We start from the raw sequence: 23,949 nt of genomic DNA on the forward strand, positions 1-23,949 counted from the left end.
ACATTTACAGTATATGCAAGGTTCCTCAGTCGAGCAATGAATTTAAAACACAGCTTCAACTACAAAGACCAGGGAGGTTTTCCAATGCCTCAAAAAGAAGGGAAGCTATTGGTAGATGGGTAAAAAAAACTGACATTAAATATCTCTTTGAGCATGGTGAAGTTATTAATTACACTTTAGATGGTGTATCAATACACCCAGTCACTACAAAGACACAGGTGTCCTTCCTAACTCAGTTGCCGGAGAGGAAGGAAACCAGTCAGGGATTTCACCATGAGGCCAATAGTGACTTTAAAACTGTTACAGAGTTTAATGGCTGTGATAGGACAAAAATGAGGATGGATCAACAACATTGTCGTTACACCACTAAACTAACTTAATTGATAGAGAGAAAAGAAGGAAGCCTGTACAGAATTTAAATATTCCAAAACATGCATCCTGTTTGCAACAAGGCACTAAAATAATACTGCAGAAAATGTGGCAAAGCAATTCACTCTTTTTCCTGTATACAAAGTGTTATGTTTGGGCCAAATCCAATAGAACACATTACTGAGTACCACTCTCCATATTTTCAAGCATAGTGATGGCTGCATCATGTTATGGATTGGCTTGTAATCATTAAGGACTGGGGAGTTTTTCAGGATAAAAAATGAATGGAATGGAGCTAAACACAGGAAAAATCCTAGACGAAAATCTTGGGACCACGCAGCCGTCATAATGCTCAGGAAGGAGAGGCATTCTGTCTCCTAGAGATGAATGTACTTTGGTGCGAAAAGTGCAAATCAATCCCAGAACAACAGCAAAGGACCTTGTGAAGATGCTGGAGGAAACAGGTACAAAGGTATCTATATTCACAGTAAAACGAGTCCTATATCAACATAACCTGTCACTCAGCAAGGAAGAAGCCACTGCTCCAAAACCGCCATAAAAAACAGACTACGGTTTGTAACTGGACATGGGGACAGAGATCGTACTTTTTGGAGAAATGTCCTCTGGTCTGATGAAACAAAAATGGAACTGTTTGGCCATAATGACTATCATTACGTTTGGAGGAAAAAGGGGGAGGCTTGCAAGCCAAAGAACACCATCCCATCAGTGAAGCAAAGGGGTGGCAGTATCATTTTGTGGGGGTGGTTTGCTGCAAGAGGGACTGGTGCACTTCACAAAATAGATGGCATCACGAGGTAGGAAAATAATGTGGATATATTGAAGCAACATCTCAAGACATCAATCAAGAAGTTAAAGCTTGGTCGCAAATGGTTACAGTGGTTTTATTAATCCTGAAAGTTGTCATATTCAGGTCCATGAAATATTGAAAGGTGGGGTAAAAAGTGTACAATAGGGGTTAAACAATAATTCTATAACTCTACCCTAATTCTCACTAATCATGGAACTGTATGACAACGATCCAGTCCTCGTGAACTGTGCGCCAGGCTCCAGGTTTAACCTGCTACGTGTGTTCTGAGTTCCATAATGATTCAAATAGGCTACATGTCCCAAAGTATTGCTCAACGTTGACTAATATGATCCACTAATGCTAACGACCCTTGGGAACAATTTACAAGGACGTGACAGAGGAAAGTAAATTAAACGGAATAGAATCATTCAAAAATACATGAATGTGGCTATTACTCACGGTGGCTCCCGATAGTGGCTAATATTTAACATATTTAATGATACAAAACATATTTAATGATACAAATCGTAAAATAAACTGGAGAAAAGCCCAGGCATATCATCAAAACGTTCTTAAGCGCATACATCAACTCGACAGGTTCAGTCTTACAGAAGCCTATAGCTTGGTCTCCAAATTTCATCCACACAAATTACGAGGGCACATAATTAGAAATCTAAATGACATAACACGTATATTTATAGACAATTTCACTGTGGAAAAGGGACCGCAGTACATGTCATGTTGATATGATTTTCAGTTTGCTTCCATATGGCTGGCTTCACATTCGTCTCCAGAGATCATAAGGAAAATGTGTATTGTGTGTATTTGTGTATTGTGTGTATAAAATGTGTATTTACAATCCCCTTCTCCAAATGGATTACTCATTCTCTATAGATCTTATGACGTTCTAAATTACAGTTCCATGTACGCGCGCTTGACTCTGGTCAGAATCTGGGCCTTTGTCATTATAGGGTTCTATATGTAGATGGGTGAAAAAAATCTATTTTTTAATCCATTTTGAATTCAAGCGGTATGAATAATTTCTGAAGGCACTACACATATCACCTACAGCATAGCAGTTTAAGACCACAATATGAAGAGCCACCAGATCGTAGTGTGTACACTGGTGGTCAGTTTAGAGCAGGGGTAACTCTCTCACAGCCAAGGTGTCACTTGGCACCTGTAATAAGCTCAGCTAAAGACACAGCCACTGTTCTCTGGACTGTGTGAACCAGTAATGGAAAGTCACACCCCACGTGTAACTGGGACTAAAGAGATGGTCAAACACAATTAAGGCCTTTCATAGATGCTGTTATTGAGAAACATGCTACAGTATGCTGACACTATGATATAGTATAACAGACTTATTGAATAGTATGCAACAGTCGTTATATTTTATTAATGTTATCTTTATTTAATATGTGGATATTTTCACTTTGAAGGACCAGTCTTGAATCCCCTACTAACCCATATATAAAAAAATGAACAATATGAGGAATTTCAAAATAGATTGTGATTTTATATGATCAGTTAAAGAACCAATGAGTTCTTTGAATCCCCACCTCATGCACTGGGACTGGGGAGGTTTGTGGGAGGTTTCCTCACACAATCATGTTTATACTGAAGTCTGGTCGTGTTAACTCATACACAACCCATCTTGACCCTTGGTGAACATGTCAATATCACTCAATTCCCTCTCTTATAAATCTAGACTTAGTTTCTTCTATAATAATTGCTCCTATTTCACCCCAGCTGCCAAACTAACCCTGATTCAGATGACCATCCTACCCCCATGCTAGATTTTGGAGACATAATTTATAGATCGGCGGGTAAGGGTGCTCTCGAGCGGCTAGATGTCCTTTACCATTCGGCCATCAGATTTGCCACCAATGTTCCTTATAGGACACATCCCTGTAGTCTATACTCCTCTGTAAACTGGTCATCTCTGTACACCCGTCGCAAGATCCACTGGTTGATGCTTATTTATAAAACCCTCTTTGGCCTCATTACCCCCTATCTGAGATATCTACTGCAGCCCTCATCCTCCACATACAACACCCGTTCTGCCAGTCATATTCTGTTAAAGGTCCCCATCCCTGGGTAGCTCCTCTTTTCAGTTCACTGCAGCTAGGGACTGGAATGAGCTGCAACAAACACTCAAACTGGACAGTTTTATCTCAAGCTCTTCATTCAAAGACTCAATCACGGACACTCTAACTGACAGTTGTGGCTGCTTTGCGTGATGTATTGTTGTCTCTATCTTCTTGCCATTTGTGCTATTGTCTGTGCCCAATAATGTTTGTATCATGTTTTGTGCTGCTACCATGTTGTGCTGCTACCATGCTGTTGTCATGTTGTGTTGCTACCATGCTGTGCTGTCATGTGTTACTGCCTTGCTTTGTTGTTGTCTTAGGTCTCTCTTTATGTAGTGTTGCGTTGTCTCTCTCGTGATGTATGTTTTGTTCTATATTTATACTTTTTTATTTTTAATCCCAGCATCTGTCCCCACAGGAGGCCTTTTGCCTTTTGGCAGGCCGTCATTGTAAATAAGAATTTGTTCTTAACTAACTTGCCTAGTTAAATAAAGGTTCAATAAAATAAAATACCTTGTCACAAAACAACTTATTGTCTCAAACTTTTAACAAGGCACACCTGTTAATTGAAATTCATTCCAGGTGACTACCTCGTGAAGCTGTTTGAGAGAATGGCAAGTTACTGGTTACTACATGATTCCATATGTGTTATTTCATAGATTTGATGTCTTCACTTATTATTCTACAATTTCGAAAATAGAAAAAAATAAAGAAAAACCCTTAAATGAGTCAGTGTGTCCAAACTTTTGACAGGTACTGCAGTTGGCTATATCAGTCTGCTAAAACAGGACTATTAAAGGCCCAGTACTTTCACTACTTTCACTACTTTTGTGAATGATTATTATTATTTTTTCAATTCTCTCTCTCTCTCTCTCTCTCTCTCTCTAGAATATATATATATATTTTAATTCACAAAAGTAGTGAAAGTAGTGAAAGTACTGGGCCTTTAAAACGTCCTGTATTAGCGGACTGATATAGCCATCTGCAGCGCGGGCCCAAACTATTTCCCACAGCTATGTGGGAGAGGCCAGTGGCCTGTGGGGTAGAGGCAGTGGCCATTAGCACCTCATAGTGAAAGCTGGAGCCCGAGCTGCTAGCACATGTCCTGTCCCCTCCCCATGCCCCCAAAACCTTCAGCCAGCTTGACATGGCCTGAGCCTTCCCAGGGGTGCACAATCAGCACTCACTAGTTCTCCAGAGCTGTCCAGAGTTGTCTAAAGCCGTGAGTCTAGTTTTCGCCATTAAAGCCCTGTTTGGGGTTTTAGAGAAGAGCTGTGATGGATGTTCTCTAGATTCATATTTGTAGCAGTTGACCTCTATTATGTCAGTCAATCAAATGTATTTTATGAAGCCATTTTTACATCAGCAGGAGTCACAAAGTGCTATAGAGATACCCAGCCTAAAACCCCAAAGAGCAAGCAATGCAAATATAGAAGCAAGTGGCTGGTAAAAACTCCCTAGAAAGGCAGGAACCTAGGAATAAACCTAGAGAGGAACCAAGATAGCACATCCAGTGCAGCAGATTCCATAGCCACAGGCAGAACAGGATCACAAGATAAAATAATACTTAACCTTTATTTAACTAGGCAAGTCAGTTAAGAACAATTGCTTATTTACAATGACAGCCAAGGAACATTGGGTAAACTGCCTTGTTCAGGGGTAGAACTACAGATTTGTACCTTGTCAGCTCAGGGACTCGATCCACCAACCTTTTGATTACTGGCCCAACGCTCTAACCACTAGGTTACCTGCCGCTATATAGATGTCCGATATAATTGTTAACAATTCTTCATACAATATGCAAACGAAGAAATACGATTTATTCATTGTTAGCATTCTGTCCCACTTTACCTATAAATATCCACAGCTCCCATTTTTACTCTGCTTTTGGACCTGGTGTCCATGAGGAACTGCCTGGTGAAGTAAGTTGTTTCACACCTCTGGTAGAGTAAACAGCCCCCCCCCCTCCAATGCTCTGTGTTGAGAAGTACCCCCCCCCCCCACACTCAAAATAGGTAAAATGATGGGACCCCTGAATGGGTTCTATGTCTGACTCAAAACATCTCAACCAAGCGTAAGAGAGCATGTTTCTAATTCAGAATGAATGACTGGTGTGCAGTTCCTCATGTTCCTATTTTACAACTTTCATATCACTGTAGAAACCTGAATCAACCAGGTCTGTCTACCACTCTGTGGCCTATTACAGACTTAATGCCAAGAAGAACAAACCAACCATTGCTCACAGTACACTGATAGATTTATTTGATTTGTTTCATCTTTTCACAGTCACAAAACCCCAAAACAAAAAATGTATGCAAAATATTTTTTTCCACGACAGACAATATTTTGAGATAAAAATATAAAAACAAAGAAGAAAGTATGGCTTTCTGTTTTACAAAGATGCAGACACAAACATGAATGCACCCAAGAAGTGTATCCATAAGCCAATCCCTTTATAACAGTGATGCTGCTGCTCAAAAAGATGCTTGAGAAAGAAACAAGGTTTTATTGAAAACACAACTTACGGCTCGACAGAATCCTTGCATTCAGTTAAGGCTGATTTCTTCCTGCAGCTCAATTGATAACAGGTATTACACAATGTATAGGAAATAATTGTGTATACCTCCATATAATGGTACAGATGTTCTATAGACTAAAGGAAACCAAACCTACACTTTGAAAAAGGATAATGCAACATCACCTTTATTCTTGTTTTGTAGCTTTCTCTATTTTGAAATATGTTATTGTGTGAATATAGTGTAGATGCAATAAGGATAGTCAAATGCAAAATAGTGTTTCAACAGCAAAGCCTCAGTTTGTGTAACTGTTCGATTGTAAGTATGACAGAAATAATTGGCAAAAGTCTGGTTTTGTGTTGGAAAGAAATGCAATTGGCTCCACAATACTTGACAAGAAACAACTAACTAAAGTGATTGTTAATTCAAGCCAGTACAGGCTACAATCCAGTCAGCTATTTACAGTGACACACACAGACAGCAATCATCATTCAGACGACTTACTCTTTGAACAACACATGAAAGACACAGAAACATTACTAACACACACATGCAACTCAGTCAACAGTTAGCAGTAACAGCACTGTGTGCTTCAGTGAATCTCCTATCACCAATAAGAGCATTTCCCCCACATATTTTAAAACTCATTTTTTTCCCCCCGTATTCCTATGTGGTACCACTTCCACAGAAAAACTAAAGATGTCGTTGCATAGACAACACAAATAAACCACAGCCCAAGTGAGAAACTGAGAACGTTTACATCAAGCACACAAACACACTGTAGGACCAAACAGTTTGCTGAATGAAGTTGCAAGTTTGATTCAATTGGAAAATTGGAATGCAATTTTTTTGGTTTGATTGCAGGTGCATATTCAGCAGGATTACATTTTCAGAGCTTTTCTGAAAATAAGATTAGAATGGAACGGCCAAATACGTTATCTCCTCAATTTGATGGAGAACACTGCAGTAAATAGCAGTTGTGTGCTGTTCCCTAAATGGCAACCTACTGAATATACCCCTTGTTAATGGACTATAACCTCAAACACTCAACTAAAGGTAATGATTCAAAAATACAGTATAGATGTGGTGAAGGATATTTGCTGTCCTCCCACTACATACTGTGGGTTGATTGAAACACAAGACGAGAATACATGGAGGGAATATAGTTTATAGTTTACATTTTGGAGAGAAGGTAGAGTGTTTGAGTTGATAAGTATTCATTAAGGCAGGGCCAAGATTAAAACAACATCATTTTAGCAAAACAAAACAGTACCTGAATTCAAAATGGCATTGGAGAAAGATTCACTTGACCAGAGATCTGTTTCTGGTTACCAGTCTCCATCAAGAGGTTTACATATTTTCCCATTCTTATCTTGTGTCGACAATATCGTACATTAATGGGGCAAACTAAGTTTTTTAGACCAATAGATAAGGAATTAGAGAAAAATTACCATTTAATCCCAATAATAATTTAGATTTTTTGGAGTTGATTTTAAAGCATTTCACTCCAAACACATCATAACTAGTGAGACAGAACAGACAATGAAGAACACTGTTAGTTAGCATGTAATTAAAGGATCTCTATGTTGGTGGAACAAACTCTTGTCAGCTCCAGGTGGTTACAACCAATATTGCATAATGCCTGTGTGTCTTCCAGAGGAACTCTGCCTGTAAAGGTGGCTCCTTGCTCCTGTGACCTTTAGCCAGTATGACCTCCTCACTGGAGGATCTTCTCCCGGGTCTCAGGTAGCTTGAGGGCCACCAGTCCTCCACACACCAGAGCAGTACAGGAGAGGAGGATGGGGACAACTTTGGTGACCCCCACAAAGGAGGCAAAAATGGAGGTGCCTAGGATGGCCGCCAGCTTACAGAGAGCATTCAACACCCCAAACGCTGTGGCTCTGTGGGAGGAGGTTAGGGACATCGGTTAAATACACCACAGGGGACACAGTGGTGCAGCTGTCTAAGGCACTGCATCTCAGTGCAAGAGGCGTCACTACAGTCCCTGGTTCGAATCCAGGCTGTATCACATCTGGCTGTGATTGGGAGTCCCATAGGGCGGCGCACAATTGGCGCAGCCGGGGTAGGCCATCATTGTAAATAATAATTTGGTCTTAACTGACTTGCCTAGTTAAATAAAGATTGAATTTAAATGTACCATTTTACATCGATTTTATTCAGTAACTGATGATAATGGGTTGACATACTTTTAACAGTATGAAGCAAATCATACAATATCATATCAACAATCTATTTCCAATAGGCACAATATAATAAATTAGATGGGCCTAGCTAATACATTCATGTCTGATTTCCAGATTGCTGTACTGTACCTTTTGGAGGCTGGGTAAAGTTCCACTGTGATGACCTCAATGCCGTTCCACGCTGCCACGCTGACCCCACAGAACAGACACTGCCAGGCTATGATGGCCGCCTGACTGAAGCTCAGGAACAGGAAGAAGGTGCAGCCAGCTGAGATCAGCATGGAGAGGCCTGCAAAGGGAGGAGCAGATTGGGATCATAGTAGGAAGCAGTGAGCTCAGTGGCACTGGCACATCATGTGCAGAGGGAGATGGAGCCGTGAGGTGTGCGGTAAGATTCAATCACACTTCGATGTTCTTTGATCATATATCAATGCTCATACTTTTCTCATCTGCCAATTGAAGAGCAGAATGCCACACAATCTACACCTGTCCTACCTGTCCATTGTAAGAACCAATACAGTTAAAATCATAGAAACCTATTACCATTGTACTTTGTCCAATACAGACCAACTCACCTATGATTTTAACCCTGCCTATCTTCTCCATGAACAGAGCTGATATGATGTTGCCGGGTAGAACAGCCAGGGACCCCAGGAAGCTGACCAGGTAGATGAGCACATCGTTCTCCTCGTCGATGTCCAAGTGACAACCCTTCTTATTATGGAGGAATGTGGTGTTCTCCAGCCTACAGTCTATGAACCTTTCCTCATACAGATCTGGAGGAAACGTGACAATGCCAACGATATAACATAAATAGTGTACTTGGAGAAACATTAATGGCTTTGCAGTCCACTGGTCAATATGTACTGTCTGTTTTCAGTCAAATATAGCAACGGTAATTGATGATTTTGAAATGCATTACATACTGCATTGTCATTATACATCATTCATTCATATTGAGCAGGACTTGATTTTTGCAAAAGTTCAATCTCTGTTGAACCTTTTTTCATTTTGGAAACATTCCAAAGGGTTAAACTTGTTGACACTGTGGTGCATTGGTTGGCCTACTGTAACACCTCCAGCGGCTCCCACCTGTGTTATAGAAGACGGTGGATCTGATGGTACAGTTCTCAAATATTGTTTCAGTGGACTCGATGTCCTCAAAGTAACAATCTTCAAACAGTGAATCCTCAAACTTAACAGACTTCATCTGTATGTTGATGAACCTAAAGGGATGGAACACAAAAGCATGATTCCTGACTTTTTGATGACTTGGCACATTACATGCTAGAAAGACAGACAGCACAGTCCTTCCTCAATATTGTATGTATGATTGTGAAATAAATAATACGTGCCGTACTTACATAGAATGATATGTTAGATTCTGATATTATCAAGAGACATGACAATGATAAACTGTTGTAATACGGTATTACTAGGTGTTGCTGGGGTGTAGTACTTAGAAGGGCCAGAAGGTGGAGCATGGATATTACATACTTGTCATTGATGTATTCTCCCTCTCTGTGGATCTGATTCTCCAGGGAGAAGTTGAAGTGGAAGCGTTCTACTCTCTCTCTGTGGAACACCTTGACTTTGGACTCATACTCCTCTTGCTGAAGGTATTTGATCATGTCAGGGAACCACACACCCAGTCCATAGTAACTGAAATACGATGGTATCAGCGTTATTGGACCACAGTAGACAACATTAAAATACAGTATTTTGGCATCCTAATTGGCACCCTATTCCCTATATAGTACACTGCTTTTGACCAGGGCCCATGGGAGGAATTTGATGCCATTTGGGACACAGTCTGTATCGACAGGTATTTACAATCAGCTGCACACAGTTTACAATCTTTCCTGCTTAGCATCACATATATTGTACATATTCAGTGCCTTCGGAAAGTATTCAGACCCCTTGAATATTTTCACGTTTTGTTACGTTAAAGCCTTATTCAAAATGGACTTTAAAAAAATAACATTGTCAGCAATCTACACACAATACCCCATAATGACAAAGCGAAAACAGGTTTTAGAAATTAACAAATTTATAAAATAAAAAAAACAGAAATTCCTTATTACATAAGTATGCAAACTCTTTGCTCAGAGCAAAAAGGTCGAAGGAATTGTCCATAGAGCTCCGAGAGATTATTGTATCAAGTCACATATCTGGGGAAGGCTACCAAAACATTTCAGCAGCATTGAAGCTCCCCAAGAACACAGTCGCCTCCATCATTCTTAAACAGAAGAAGTTTGGAACCCCCAAGACTCTTCCTAGAGCTGGCCGCCCGGCCAAACTGAGCAATCGGGGGAGAAGGGCCTTGGTCAGGGAGGTAACCAAAAACCCGATGGTCACTCTGACAGAGCTCTAGAGTTCCTCTGTGGAGATGGGAGAACCTTTCAGGAGGACAAGCATCTCTGCAGCACTCCACCAATCAGGCCTTTATGATAGAGTGGCGAGATGGAAGCCAGTCCTCAATAAAAAGGCACATGACAGCCCGCTTGGAGTTTGCCAAAAGGCACCTAAAGACTCTCAGACCATGACAAACAAGATTCTCTGGTCTGATAAAACCAAGATTCAACTCTTTGGTCTGAATGACAACCGTCACGTCTGGAGAAAACCTGGCACCATCCCTATGGTGAAGCATGGTGGTGGCAGCATCATGCTGTGGGGATGTTTTTCAACGGCAGGGACTGGGAGACTGGTCAGGATCGAGGCAAAGATAAACGGAGCAAAGGGCAGAGAGATCCTTGATGAAAACCTGCTCAGGACCTCAGACTGGGGCGAAGGTTTACCTTCCAACAGGACAACGACCCTAAGCACACAGCCAAGACAACGTATGAGTGGCTTCGGGACAAGTCTCTGAATGTCCTTGAGTGGCCTAGCCAGAGCCGGGACATGAACCCGATCGAATAGCTCTAGAGAGACCTGAAAATAGCTGTGCAGCAACGCTTCCCATCCAACCTGACAGAGCTTGAGATGATCTGCAGAGAAGAATGGAAGTAACTCCCCAAATACAGGTGTGCCGGAGGGGATGGCTGCCGTTTTACAGGCTCCTAACCAACTGTGCTATTTTGTTTTGTTTTTTCACATTGTTTGTAACTCATTTTGTACGTAATGTTGCTGTTACTGTCTCTTATGACTGAAAGAGCTTCTGGACATCAGAATAGCAATTACTCACCTGGAACTGGACAAAGATTTTTTGTCGAGTGCGACTCGAGTGCGACTCGAAGGATATACTGCTCAGTCAAGACAAGGCCCAAATCCCAGTCATAAGTGTGAAGAAAGACAGAAAAAAGGGGGAGGAGGACGGGGTGCCTTGTAAGAATTAGACGAGGAGTAGGTTAAGAAGGTCCCCAAGAACATGCAATCATTTAAAACAAACTGGACGATGTACGATTAAGACTATCCTACCAACGGGACATAAAAAACTGTAATATCTTGTGTTTCCCTGAGACATGGCTAAATGACGACACGGATAATATAGAGCTGGCTGGCTTCTCTGTGCATCAGAAGGACAGAGCAGCTACATCTGGTAAGACGAGGGGCGCGTCTCTTTGTCAATAACTGCTGGTGAGCGATGTCTAATATTATAGAAGTCTTGAGGTATTGCTCGCCTGAGGTAGAATTCCACATGATAAGCTGTAGACCACACTATCTACCAAGAGAGTTGTCATCTATATTATTCGTATTCTATTTACCACCACAAACTGATGCTGGAACTAAGACTGCACTCAATGAGCTGTATAAGGACAAGAAAATGCTCATCCAGAAGCGGTGCTCCTAGTGGCCGGTGACTTAATGCAGGCAAAGTTAAATCCATTTTACCTCATTTCTACCAGCACATCACATGTGCAACCAGATGGAAACAACTCTGGACCATCTTTACCCCACACACGGAGATGCATACAAAGCTCTCCTTCGCCCTCCATTTGGCAAATCAGACCATAATTCTATTCGCCTGATTCCTGCTTACAAGCCAAAACTAAAACAAAAGGTACCAGTGACTCGCACAGGACTGTTTTTCTAACAAAAACTGGAATATGTTCCGAGATTCATCCAATTGCATTGAGGAGTATATCACCTCGGTCACCGGCTTCATCAATAAGTGCATCGAGTGACCGTATGTACATTTCCCAACCAGAAGCCATGGATTACAAGCAACATCCGCACCGAGCTAAAGGCTAGAGCTGCCGCTTTCAAGGAGCGGGACACTAATCTGGATGCTTATAAGAAATCCTGCTATGCCGTCAAATGAATCATCAAAGAGGCAAAGCATCAATACAGGACTAAGATTGAATCCTACTACACTGACTCTGACGCTTGTCGGATGTGGCAAGGCTTGAAAAATATTACGGACTACAAAGGGAAACCCAGCCACGAGCTGCCTAGTTACGGAAGCCTACCAGATGAGCTAAATGCCATTTATGCTCCCTTCGAGGCAAGCTACACTGAAGCATGCATGAGCGCACCAGCTGTTCCGGATAACTGTGTGATCACACTCTCCGTAGCCGATGTGAGAACTTCAAACAGGTCAACATTCACAAAGCCGCAGGGCCAGATGGATTACCAGGATATGTACTCAAAGCATACACAGACCAACTGACAAGTGTCTTCACTGATATTTTCAAACTCTCGGTGACCGAGTCTGTAATACCTACATATTTCAAACATACCACCATAGTCCCTGGCCCAAGAAGCGAAGGTAACCTGCCTAAATGATTACCACCTCGTAGCGCTCACGTCTTTAGCCATGAAGTGCTTTGAAAGGCTGGTCATGGCTCACATCAACAGCCCCATGCCGGAAACCATAGACCAACTCGAATTCGCATACCACCTCAAAAGATCCACAGATGACGCAATCTCAATCGCACTCCACACTGCACTTTCCCACCTGGACAAAACTAACACCTATGCGAGAATGGTGTTCATTGACTACAGCTCAGCGTTCAAAGCATAGTGCCCACAAAGCTCTTCACTGAGCTAAGGACCCAGGGACTAAACACCTCCCTCTGAAACTGGATTCTGGACTTCCTGACGGGCTGCCCCGAGGTTGTAAGGGTAGGCAACAACACATCTGCCATCAAGGGTGAGTGCTTAGTCCCGTCCTGTTCTCCCTGTTCAGCCACGACTGCATGGCCAAGCATGACTCCAACGCCATCCTTAGGTTTGCTGACGACACAACAGTGGTAGGTCTGATCACCGACAATGATGAGACAGACTATAGGGAGGAGGTCAGAGACCTGGCAGTGTGGTGCCAGGACAACAACCTCTTCCTCAATGTGAGCAAGACAAAGGAGCTGATTGTGGACTACAGGAAAATGAGGGGTAAACAGGCCACCATTAACATCGACAGGGCTGTAGTGGAGCAGGTCGAGAGTTTCAAGTTCCTTGGTGTCCACATCACCAACTAATGATCATGGTCCAAACACAACAAGACAGTTGTGAAGAGGGCACGACAACAACTTTTGCCCCTCAGGAGAATGAAAAGAAGTTATACAGCTGCACCATCGAGAGCATCCTGACCAGTTGCATCACCGTCTGGTATGGCAACTGCTCGGCATCTGACGGTAAGGTGGTACAGAGGGTAATCCGTACGGCCCACTAAATCACTGGGGCCAAGCTTCCTGACATCCAGGACCTATATACTAGGCGGTGTCAGTGGAATGCCCAAAAAATTGTCAAAGACTCCAGTCACCTAAGTCATAGAGTGTTCTCTCTACTACCGCACGGCAAGCTATGCCAAGTCTAGGATCAAAAGGCTCCTTAACAGCTTCTACCCCCAAGCCATAAGACGGCTGAACAATTAATCAAATGGCCACCCGGACTATTTACATTGAAAGCTGCTACTCGCTGTTTATTACCTATGCATAGTCACTTTACAAATTACCTTGACTAACCTGTACCCACGCACATTGACTTGGTACCAGTACCCCCTGTATATAGTCTCATTATTGTTATGTCATTTTCTTGTGTTACTTTTTGATTTGATTCAATATTTTTACTTTAGTTTATTTAGTAAATCTTTTCTTATCTACATTTCTTGAACTGCATTGTCGGTTAAGGGCTTGTAAGTAAGCATTTCACGGTAAGGTCTACACTTGTTGTATTTGGCGCTTCCAAAGGTGCTTCAACAAATTACTGAGTAAACGGTCTGAATACTTATGTAAATGTGATATTTCAGTTTTTTCTTTTTAATAAATTAGCAACATTTTCAGAAAAACTGTTTTAGCTTTGTCATTATGGGGTATTGTGTGTAGATTAATGAGGAATAAAAACAATGTAATACATTTTTGAATAAGGCTGTAACGTAACAAAATGTGGAAGGCACTGTATTTACCTGAAGGCCATGGTGAACCATATGATGGCCATGAACAGTGTACTCAGTCTCAGCTCAGGTCCCAAGAGAGAAGCAACGTTCTTCAGCACCTGCAATGACAATACAGCATAGTGACACATCACATACTAATAGCCTGTTGGTGTTAATGTTGGTCTCATTAGTAATGTGTTTGATTTCAGAACATTTTTGGTCCTACCAGTTTGCACAGAGTGAGGGTCCGGACGGCCCAACGCTGCATAGCCGTCCCTGTGGCACTCTGGATCTCAATGAACTCATCCTCCTGGGTCTTAGGAGCCTTGATGTGTGTCACCTGAAGGGAATGAAAGGATGTTCACTTTGTTTCATTATATTCTGTGAAGCTGAAAATGCCAAAGCAGTCCTTCAAGCAAGGGTTATTTAGTGGTCATCTGTGATGTTGTCTCTACACACCTGGAAGACCTTCTCAGGCTGGCCCTTTGCCCTCCAGTTGGTGTCATGGACATTCTTCAGGATCATCCAGGCCTCGTCATGTTTGGCATTCTGACAAAGACAGCCACATACTGTATTTCATGTCTGTGCGTTGGTCATGTTTCATATTATGTTGCGTTTATTTATTAAAAACACTCACTCCCAGAACTTGCTTCCTGTCTCTCAGCGCACATCGTTGCACTGTAAGTCAAAACCTCCCTATAGTCCACACATTTCAGTTGTGTGTGTTTTTAAACCAAATACATCTTCAAACTCGGTTTGGGGTTTTGTATGAAAATATTGTATGATCAACACAATATGTTAAAGGTCCTGAGTATTACGTTCCTGTACTGTTCATCTTAATCTTAAGAAAATAGGTCTTACCTCCAGGAGGAACCTGGGGCTCTCAGGCATGAACATAAGCCCCACCAGGGAGGTGATGGCAGGCAGGGCACAGACCAGCACAAACACCCTCCAGCTGTGGAACTGGAACTCTGTCCCCATGCTGAAGCCCCAGCCTGGAACACAACACACAACATACAACCTCAGTCATTATCTCGGTCTAGAGCACCAGCCTGGAACACAACACACAACATACAACCTCAGTCATTATCTCGGTCTAGAGCCCCAGCCTGGAACACAACACACAACATACAACCTCAGTCATTATCTCGGTCTAGAGCACCAGCCTGGAACACAACACACAACATACAACCTCAGTCATTATCTCGGTCTAGAGCACCAGCCTGGAACACAACACACAACATACAACCTCAGTCATTATCTCGGTCTAGAGCCCCAGCCTGGAACACAACACACAACATACAACCTCAGTCATTATCTCGGTCTAGAGCCCCAGCCTGGAACACAACACACAACATACAACCTCAGTCATTATCTCGGTCTAGAGCCCCAGCCTGGAACACAACACACAACATACAACCTCAGTCATTATCTCGGTCTAGAGCCCCAGCCTGGAACACAACACACAACATACAACCTCAGTCATTATCTCGGTCTAGAGCCCCAGCCTGGAACACAACACACAACATACAACCTCAGTCATTATCTCGGTCTAGAGCCCCAGCCTGGAACACAGCACAATACAATACAGCCACCACACAATTATCATCCATTACCTGTGTCTAGACTCTAGAACCTGGAACACAAGCCAAATCACTCCCTGGGTCTATAGGTGTATTTACAGACTAATATTAGGATTACAAATCTATCAGCCAGTTAATTAACCCAACACATATGCTTAGTCCGGTGGAGACTGCTGAGGTGAGGACAGCTCATAATAACGGCTGGAACATAGCGACTGGAATGGCATACCATTCCACTTATTCCACTCCAGCCGTTACCACAAGCACATTCTCCCCAATTAAGGTGTCGCCAACCTCCTGTGGCTTAGTCGTGTTACGTTTCCATAACATCCAATGCAGGGACTGCTGTAGCTGAACTTGGGTGAACTTGCTAATGTCAGCAAGGAGGATGATATTAATCCCAGGTCATGGCCGATATAGTAAGGGTTGTCTGTTGAGTGTTTAGTATGCAGTATTGTACTGTACCATAGTGAGGGATGATGCCCCAGGCTGTGAAGGAGGCATAGATGCCTCCCACCATCCAGAACATACACAGCCAGCTCAGGTGTTCCCCCCTCTTATCCATCTGAAGGAACTCTGAGAAGTAGGAGTAGACGATGGGGACGGAACCTCCAATACTGAAGGGAGATACAGAGGATTAGTATAGGAACTCACTGACAGATTATGATTGTAGATTACACAAGAGATTTGCTTTTTTATTTCACCATTATGAATCCAGGAAGTCCCTAGATGAATCATCTATTTTTCGAGGAAGAACAGACTTCAATATTTTTGTAATCAGTTACATTTCCGAAAGGTCAGTAGTTTAAGGTAAGTAGTTTGAGCTTCCACTAATATCCAACCATACATAGATACACAATAGTCTAATACACCATGCTCCTCCAGCTGAGGTCTTCTGTATACACAATGTTTTTGCATACGCTTTGACCTGATTCTGGAGTCAGTAAGCAAAGCTTGCTTACATCCCTGTGGAACGCTATTCTGAGATAGCACAATGCTGCATTGTTGTAGGTGGAGGAGGAGAGTAGCTCTGAATGTGCTGAACATGGGAGGAAGTGTAATCTAGCACGAGTCCTACAGTAACTACTGCCTCTTCCATGTAGCTTCTTCAGAGGCTGTGGCTTTGTAACCGTTACGTTGTTCAAAGTCTATTTTATCAGGTAGAAAGGATCATGTTCACTTGTCATTTATCATCCCAGTCACAACCCTAATTCCTTCAAGTAGAAACTCATCTCTTGTTTCCCCGCTCTCAATAGATGGGGTCTTTCTTACCCGATGCCGGAGATGAGCCTAAAGAAGAGAAAGAAGCCATATCCCTGGGCGAAGGAGGAGAGGAAGGCGAAGACACAGTTGATGGTGAGTGCCCAGATCAGACACTTCCGGCGGCCCAGTTTGTCTGCCATGCCTCCCCAGATGAACGCCCCAACCATCATGCCCAGGAACACTATCAAACCTGCAGGAGAGAGAGAAAGGCAAGACACAGTCAGTAGCCACTACAGGTACAGTTCACTAGCAGACATGTATCTAGTGATTTGAACTCAGTGAATAAAGGGGAAGGTAGATTCCACTCAGCACACTTGAGGTGACCATACATTCTGGTGATGCGGTGTGCTTTTATGGATCACAGAATGGTATTTTAGGGACACCTTTGATGACATACAGTATACAGAGTTGTTTTTGAATGCTCAACAACTACCACAGCCTCGGCAGCAATGCTGAAACTGGATATCTGGACATTGGTGCCACTTTTGATGTTGTCCACCAGGAGACAGGCTTGTACATCCCTCCTGACAGACAGACAGTGGAGGGTAATGTCCTAGGGCAGTATTGAGAAATCTCTCGGTGTAATACAATATATTTTAACTGAAAATACCCAAAAAACAAATAAAAACATTTTTGGAATAGTTGTGCATTTGTAAATATATTTTTGTACTCTGCATTCTGACTCATTCTCAAGGCTAGGTCAGAGGGGTAAAATCGTGTTTCTAAGGTAACGACAGACAACATTTATTTTTGGTCAAATTGAATAGCCTTGAATGGTATTTTGTGAAGCCTTAACAGGTATCATATTTCAATGTCGTACCACTTTTAGGACTTTAACCTGTCTCAAAAGAAACATAACAGTATTTAATGTGTGCATTTGTCCATCTCTCAAAGCTTGACTGGAACACCTTTTTTTAGCATATAATGAATGCTTGCATTCCAAAAAAAAAAGAATGCTTGCATTCAAAAAATATATGTTTTTGTTTAAGTACGCTAAACGCTGACATTTGATATAATCATGAAGGTGTGTGTTTCTGCCTCAGAAAGTACAGTATTTTCTAACCTTGGGTAATAAAGCCTATTCATTTAAGCCTCAGATAAGTACAGTTGAAGTCGGAAGTTTACATACACCTTAGCCAAATACATTTAAACTCAGTTTTTCACAATTCCTGACATTTAATCCTGTGAAATGTCAGTATAATAGTAGAGAGAATGATTTATTTCAGCTTTTATTTCTTTCATCACATTCCCAGTGGGTCAGAAGTTTACATACACTCAATTAGTATTTGGTAGCATTGCCTTTAAATTGTTTAACTTGGGTCAAACGTTGTGGGTAGCCTTCCACAAGCTTCCCACAATAAGTTGGGTGAATTTTGGCCCATTCCTCCTGACAGAGCTGGTGTAACTGAGTCAGGTTTGTAGGCCTCCTTGCTCGCACACACTTTCAGTTCTGCCCACCAATTTTCCATGGGATTGAGGTCAGGGCTTTGTGATTGCCACTCTAATACCTTGACTTTGTCGTCCTTAAGCCATTTTGCCACAACTTTGGAAGTATGCTTGGGGTCATTGTCCATTTGGAAGACCCATTTGCAACCAATCTTTAACTTCCTGACTGATGCCTTGAGATGTTGCTTCAATATATCCACATTATTTTCCTACCTCATGACATGGCACCAGTCCCTCCTGCAGCAAAGCACCCCCACAACATGATGCTGCCACCCCCGTGCTTCACGGTTGGGATGGTGTTCTTCGGATTGCAAGCCCCCTTTTCCCTCCAAACATACCGATGGTCATTATGACCAAACAGTTCCATTTTTGTTTCATCAGGACCAGAGAACATTTCTCCAAAAAGTACAATCTTTGTCCCCATGTACAGTTGCAAACCGCAGTCTGGCTTTTTTATGGCGGTTTTGGAGCAGTGGCTTCTTCCTTGCTGAGCGGCCTTTCAGGTTATGTCGATATAGGACTTGTTTTACTGTGGATGTAGATACTTTTGTACCTGTTTCCTCCAGCATCTTCACAAGGTCCTTTGATGTTGTTCTGGGATTGATTTGCACTTTTCACACCAAAGTACGTTCATCTCTAGGAGACAGAAAGTGTCTCCTTCCCGAGCGGTATGACGGCTGCATGGTCCCATGGTGTTTATACTTGCGTGCTATTGTTTGTACAGATGAACATGGTACGTTCAGACATTTGGAAATTGCTTCCAAGGATGAACCAGACTTGTGGAGGTCTACAATTTTTTTTCTTAAGTCTTGACTGATTTCTTTTGCTTTTCACATGATGTCAAGGAAAGAGGCACTGCGTTTGAAGGTAGGCCTTGAAATACACCCACATGTACACCTCCAATTGACTGAAATTATGTCAATTAGGCCTATCAGAAGCTTCTAAAGCCATGACATCATTTTCTGGAATTTTCCTAGCTGTTTAAAGGCACAGTCAACTTAGTGTATGTAAACTTCTGACCCACTTTAATTGTGATACAGTGAATTATAAGTGAAATAATCTGTCTGTTAACAATTGTTGGAAAAATTACTTGTGTCATGCACAAAGTAGATGTCCTAACCGACTTGCCAAAATTAGAAACAAGAAATTTGTGTAGTTGTTGAAAACGAGTTAATGACTCCAACCTAAGTGTATGTAAATATCCAACCGTAGATATAATTAATGTGCCCATTCAAGTACTGTACATCAGTGGCCTGCTTGACTATTGCAGATGAGAGCACTTTTCTATGCACTTTATTTGTACATCTAAACCATTACTCCGCTTACCTGTAGCCTATCAACCTAACTCTATCACTGGGGAAGAATCTCCCAAAAAGAACACATTTTACCACCAGCAGCCTGTGCCAAGTGCCAGCGCCTAGCATGGTGGCATGATGTCACTGCAGATGGCAATGCCATGGGGGGTGTGGGTGATGACTGGTTTGAGAGCGAAGACTCGGGCCTGCTGTCAACGGATAAACATATGGAGATGAGGATCAATCCCCCAACCTCCTCTCCCTGTAGAACAGTGACAGTGCTGCCACTCTGCCTTCTGATTGGACAGTTTACATCCATTGAGTCAGAATGTTTGCAGTGATCACAGTGAACGTGTGAATTAGAGGCATCTCATATTTTAGTAGACCAATTGAGGCTGATTGATTATGGTTAGGAAGTCAAAATCTAAACCATTGAAGTAAACTGTAGTGTATTCTGTACATTTGGAATGAAAAATGTTGAGGGGCATTGGATAAACTGTAGATTAAATTACTGTAAAGAGCAACATTTAGGGCAAGATGAGATAGTGAATAACTAATAGGATACCTGACTGAATTTGTAATCATGCCACAATTAAACAGAAAAGCTGCTTAACTTGTTCTTTTTAAATCTAGATATTACACAAGATAATTATACCGAACAAAAATATAAACGTAACATGCAACAGTTTCAAAGATTTCACTGAGTTACAGTTCATATAAGGAAATCAGTCAATTGAAATAAATAAATTAGGCCCTATTCAATGGATTTCACATTACTGGGAATACAGATACGCATCTGTTGGTCACAGATACCTTAATAAAAAGGTAGGGGCGTGGATCAGAAAACCAGTCAGTATCTGGTGTTGCCACCATTTGCCTCATGCAGCGCGACTCAACTCTTTCGCATAGAGTTGATCAGTCTGTTGATTGTGGCCTATGGAATGTTGTCTCAATCCTCTTCAAAGGCTGTGCGATGTTGCTGGGACACCTGTCGTACATGGTGAGTATGCAGGCCATGGAAGAACTAGGATATTTTCAGCTCCCAAGAATTGTGTACAGATCCTTGCGACATGGGAGCATGCATTATCATGCTGAAACATGAGGTGATGGCGGCGGGTGAATGTCACGACAAAGGGCCTCAGGATCTCATCATCTGCATTCAAACTGCCATCGATAAAGTGCAATTGTGTTCACTGTCCGAAGCTCATACCTGCCCATATCATAACCCCACCGCCACAATGGGGCACTCTATTCATAACGTTGACATCAGCAAACCGCTTACCCACACAACTCCATACACATGGTCTGCGGTTGTGAGGCCGGATGTGAGGCCTGCCCTCCTTTTAGAGACAAAGTGAAGTCGAAATTAAACGGTTCAAACAGGTTCTACAGACAATCACGGATTACAAAAAGAAAACCAGCCCCGTCGCGGACATCGACGTCTTGCTTCCAGACAAATTAAACAACTTCTTTGCGTGCTTTGAGGACAATAAGGTGCCACCGACGCGGCCCCCAAACAAAGATTGAGGGCTCTCCTTCTCCGTTGCTGACATGAGTAAAACATTTAAATGTGTTAATCCTCGCAAGGCTGCCAGCCCAGACGGCATCCCTAGCTGTGTCCTCAGAGCATGCGCAGACCAGCTGGCTGGTGTGTTTACGGACACATTCAATCAATCCCTATCCCAGTCTGCTGTCCCCACATGCTTCAAGATGGCCACCATTGTTCCTGTTCCCAAGAAAGCTAAGGTAACTGAGCTAAATGACTACCGCCCCATAGCACTCACTTCTGTCACCATGAAGTTCTTTGAGAGACTAGTCAAGGATCATATCACCTCCACCCTACCTGTCACACTAGAACCACTCCAATTTGCTTACCACCCCAATAGGTCCACAGACGATGCAATCGCCATTACACTGCACACTGCCCTATCCCATCTAGACAAGAGGAATACCTATGTAAGACTGCTGTTTATTGACTTCAGATCAGCATTCAACACCATAGTACCCTCCAAACTCATCATCAAGCTTGAGAACCTGGGTCTCGACACCACCCTGTGCAACTGGGTCCTGGACTTCCTGACGGGCCGCCCCCCCAGGTGGTGAAGGTACGAAACAACATCACCACTTCGCTGATCCTCAACACTGGGTCTCCACAAGGGTGCATTCTCAGCCCCCTCCTGTACTCCCTGTTCACCCATGACTGCGTGGCCATGCACGCCTCCAACTCAATCATCAAGTTTGCAGATGACACTACAGTGGTAGGCTTGATTCCCAACAACAAGACAGACTTCCGGCGAGGAGGTGAGGGCCCTCGGAGTGTGGTGTCAGGAAAATAACCTCTCACTCAATGTCAGTAAAACAAGAGATGATTGTGGACTTCAGGAAACAGGAAAGGGAGCACCCCTCTATTCACATTGACGGGACAGCAGTGGAGAGGTGGAAAGTTTTAAGTTCCTTGGTGTACATATCACCGACAAACTGAAATGGACAGTGCGCAACAACACCTCTTCAACCTCAGGAGGCTGACAAAATGTGGCTTGTCACTGAAAACCCTCACTAAACTTTTAAACGTGCACAATTTATCACCGTCTGGTACCGCAGCTACACCACACACAACTGCAGGGCTCTTCAGAGGGTGGTACGGTCTGCACAACGCATCACCGGGGGCAAACTACCTGCCTTCCAGGACACCTACAACACCCGATGTCACAGGAAGGCAAAAAAGATCATCAAGGACAAATAATCACCCGAGCCACTGCCTGTTCACCCTGCTTCCATCCAGAAGGCGAGGTCAGTCCAGGTGCATCAAAACTGGGACAGAGAGATTGATCAACAGCTTCTATTTCAAGGCCATCAGATTGTTAAACTGCCACCACTAGCACAGAGAGGCAGCTGCCTACCTACAGCCTTGATATCACTGGACACTTTAATAAATGGAACACTGGTCACTTTAATAATGCCACTTTAAGAATATTTACATATCTTGCATTACTCATCTCATCTGTATATACTGTATACTGTATCCTACACTATCTATTCTTTAATATCTATTGCATCTTAGCCGCTCTGTCACTACTCATCTATATATTTTATACCAATATATTCTTATCCCATTCCTTTACTAGATTGTGTGTATTAGGTTTTGTTGTGGAATTTGTTCAATATTAGGTTTTGTTGTGGAATTGTTATCAAATCAAATCAAATCAAATTTTATTTGTCACATACACATGGTTAGCAGATGTTAATGCGAGTGTAGCGAAATGCTTGTGCTTCTAGTTCCGACAATGCAGTAATAACGAACAAGTAATCTAACTAACAATTCCAAAAAAACTACTGTCTTATACACAGTGTAAGGGGATAAAGAATATGTACATAAGGATATATGAATGAGTGATGGTACAGAGCAGCATAGGCAAGATACAGTAGATGATATTGAGTACAGTATATACATATGAGATGAGTATGTAAACCAAGTGGCATAGTTAAAGTGGCTAGTGATACATGTATTACATAAGGATGCAGTCGATGATATAGAGTACAGTATCTACGTATGCATATGAGATGAATAATGTAGGGTAAGTAACATTATATAAGGTAGCATTGTTTAAAGTGGCTAGTGATATATTTACATCATTTCCCATCAATTCCCATGATTAAAGTGGCTGGAGTAGAGTCAGTGTCATTGACAGTGTGTTGGCAGTAGCCACTCAATGTTAGTGGTGGCTGTTTAACAGTCTGATGGCCTTGAGATAGAAGCTGTTTTTCAGTCTCTCGGTCCCAGCTTTGATGCACCTGTACTGACCTCGCCTTCTGGATGACAGCGGGGTGAACAGGCAGTGGCTCGGGTGGTTGATGTCCTTGATGATCTTTATGGCCTTCCTGTAGCATCGGGTGGTGTAGGTGTCCTGGAGGGCAGGTAGTTTGCCCCGGTGATGCGTTGTGCAGACCTCACTACCCTCTGGAGAGCCTTACGGTTGAGGGCGGTGCAGTTGCCATACCAGGCGGTGATACAGCCCGCCAGGATGCTCTCGATTGTGCATCTGTAGAAGTTTGTGAGTG

The 23,949-nt window shown here is 42.6% G+C and overlaps 1 protein-coding gene across 2 annotated transcripts in view; it reads right to left on the reverse strand.

The window, feature by feature from the left end:
• Positions 1 to 5,515: 5,515 nt before the first annotated feature.
• Positions 5,516 to 23,949, reverse strand: part of LOC112252248 (synaptic vesicle glycoprotein 2B) — a 44,646-nt gene continuing 26,212 nt past the window's right edge. For both annotated transcript variants that reach the window (XM_024423321.2, XM_024423320.2), the window contains exons 3-13: positions 17,159 to 17,339; positions 16,352 to 16,503; positions 15,165 to 15,298; positions 14,763 to 14,852; positions 14,530 to 14,643; positions 14,334 to 14,422; positions 9,488 to 9,652; positions 9,083 to 9,216; positions 8,566 to 8,766; positions 8,120 to 8,279; positions 5,516 to 7,687 (exon numbers count right to left, since the gene is read on the reverse strand). In XM_024423321.2, the coding sequence (XP_024279089.2) occupies positions 7,504 to 7,687; positions 8,120 to 8,279; positions 8,566 to 8,766; positions 9,083 to 9,216; positions 9,488 to 9,652; positions 14,334 to 14,422; positions 14,530 to 14,643; positions 14,763 to 14,852; positions 15,165 to 15,298; positions 16,352 to 16,503; positions 17,159 to 17,339 (1,604 nt within the window). In that variant the 3' untranslated portion in view covers positions 5,516 to 7,503. The remainder of the gene's footprint in view (positions 7,688 to 8,119; positions 8,280 to 8,565; positions 8,767 to 9,082; positions 9,217 to 9,487; positions 9,653 to 14,333; positions 14,423 to 14,529; positions 14,644 to 14,762; positions 14,853 to 15,164; positions 15,299 to 16,351; positions 16,504 to 17,158; positions 17,340 to 23,949) is intronic.

Source organism: Oncorhynchus tshawytscha, linkage group LG06, assembly GCF_018296145.1.
Source record: "Oncorhynchus tshawytscha isolate Ot180627B linkage group LG06, Otsh_v2.0, whole genome shotgun sequence".
Lineage (NCBI taxonomy): Eukaryota > Metazoa > Chordata > Actinopteri > Salmoniformes > Salmonidae > Oncorhynchus > Oncorhynchus tshawytscha.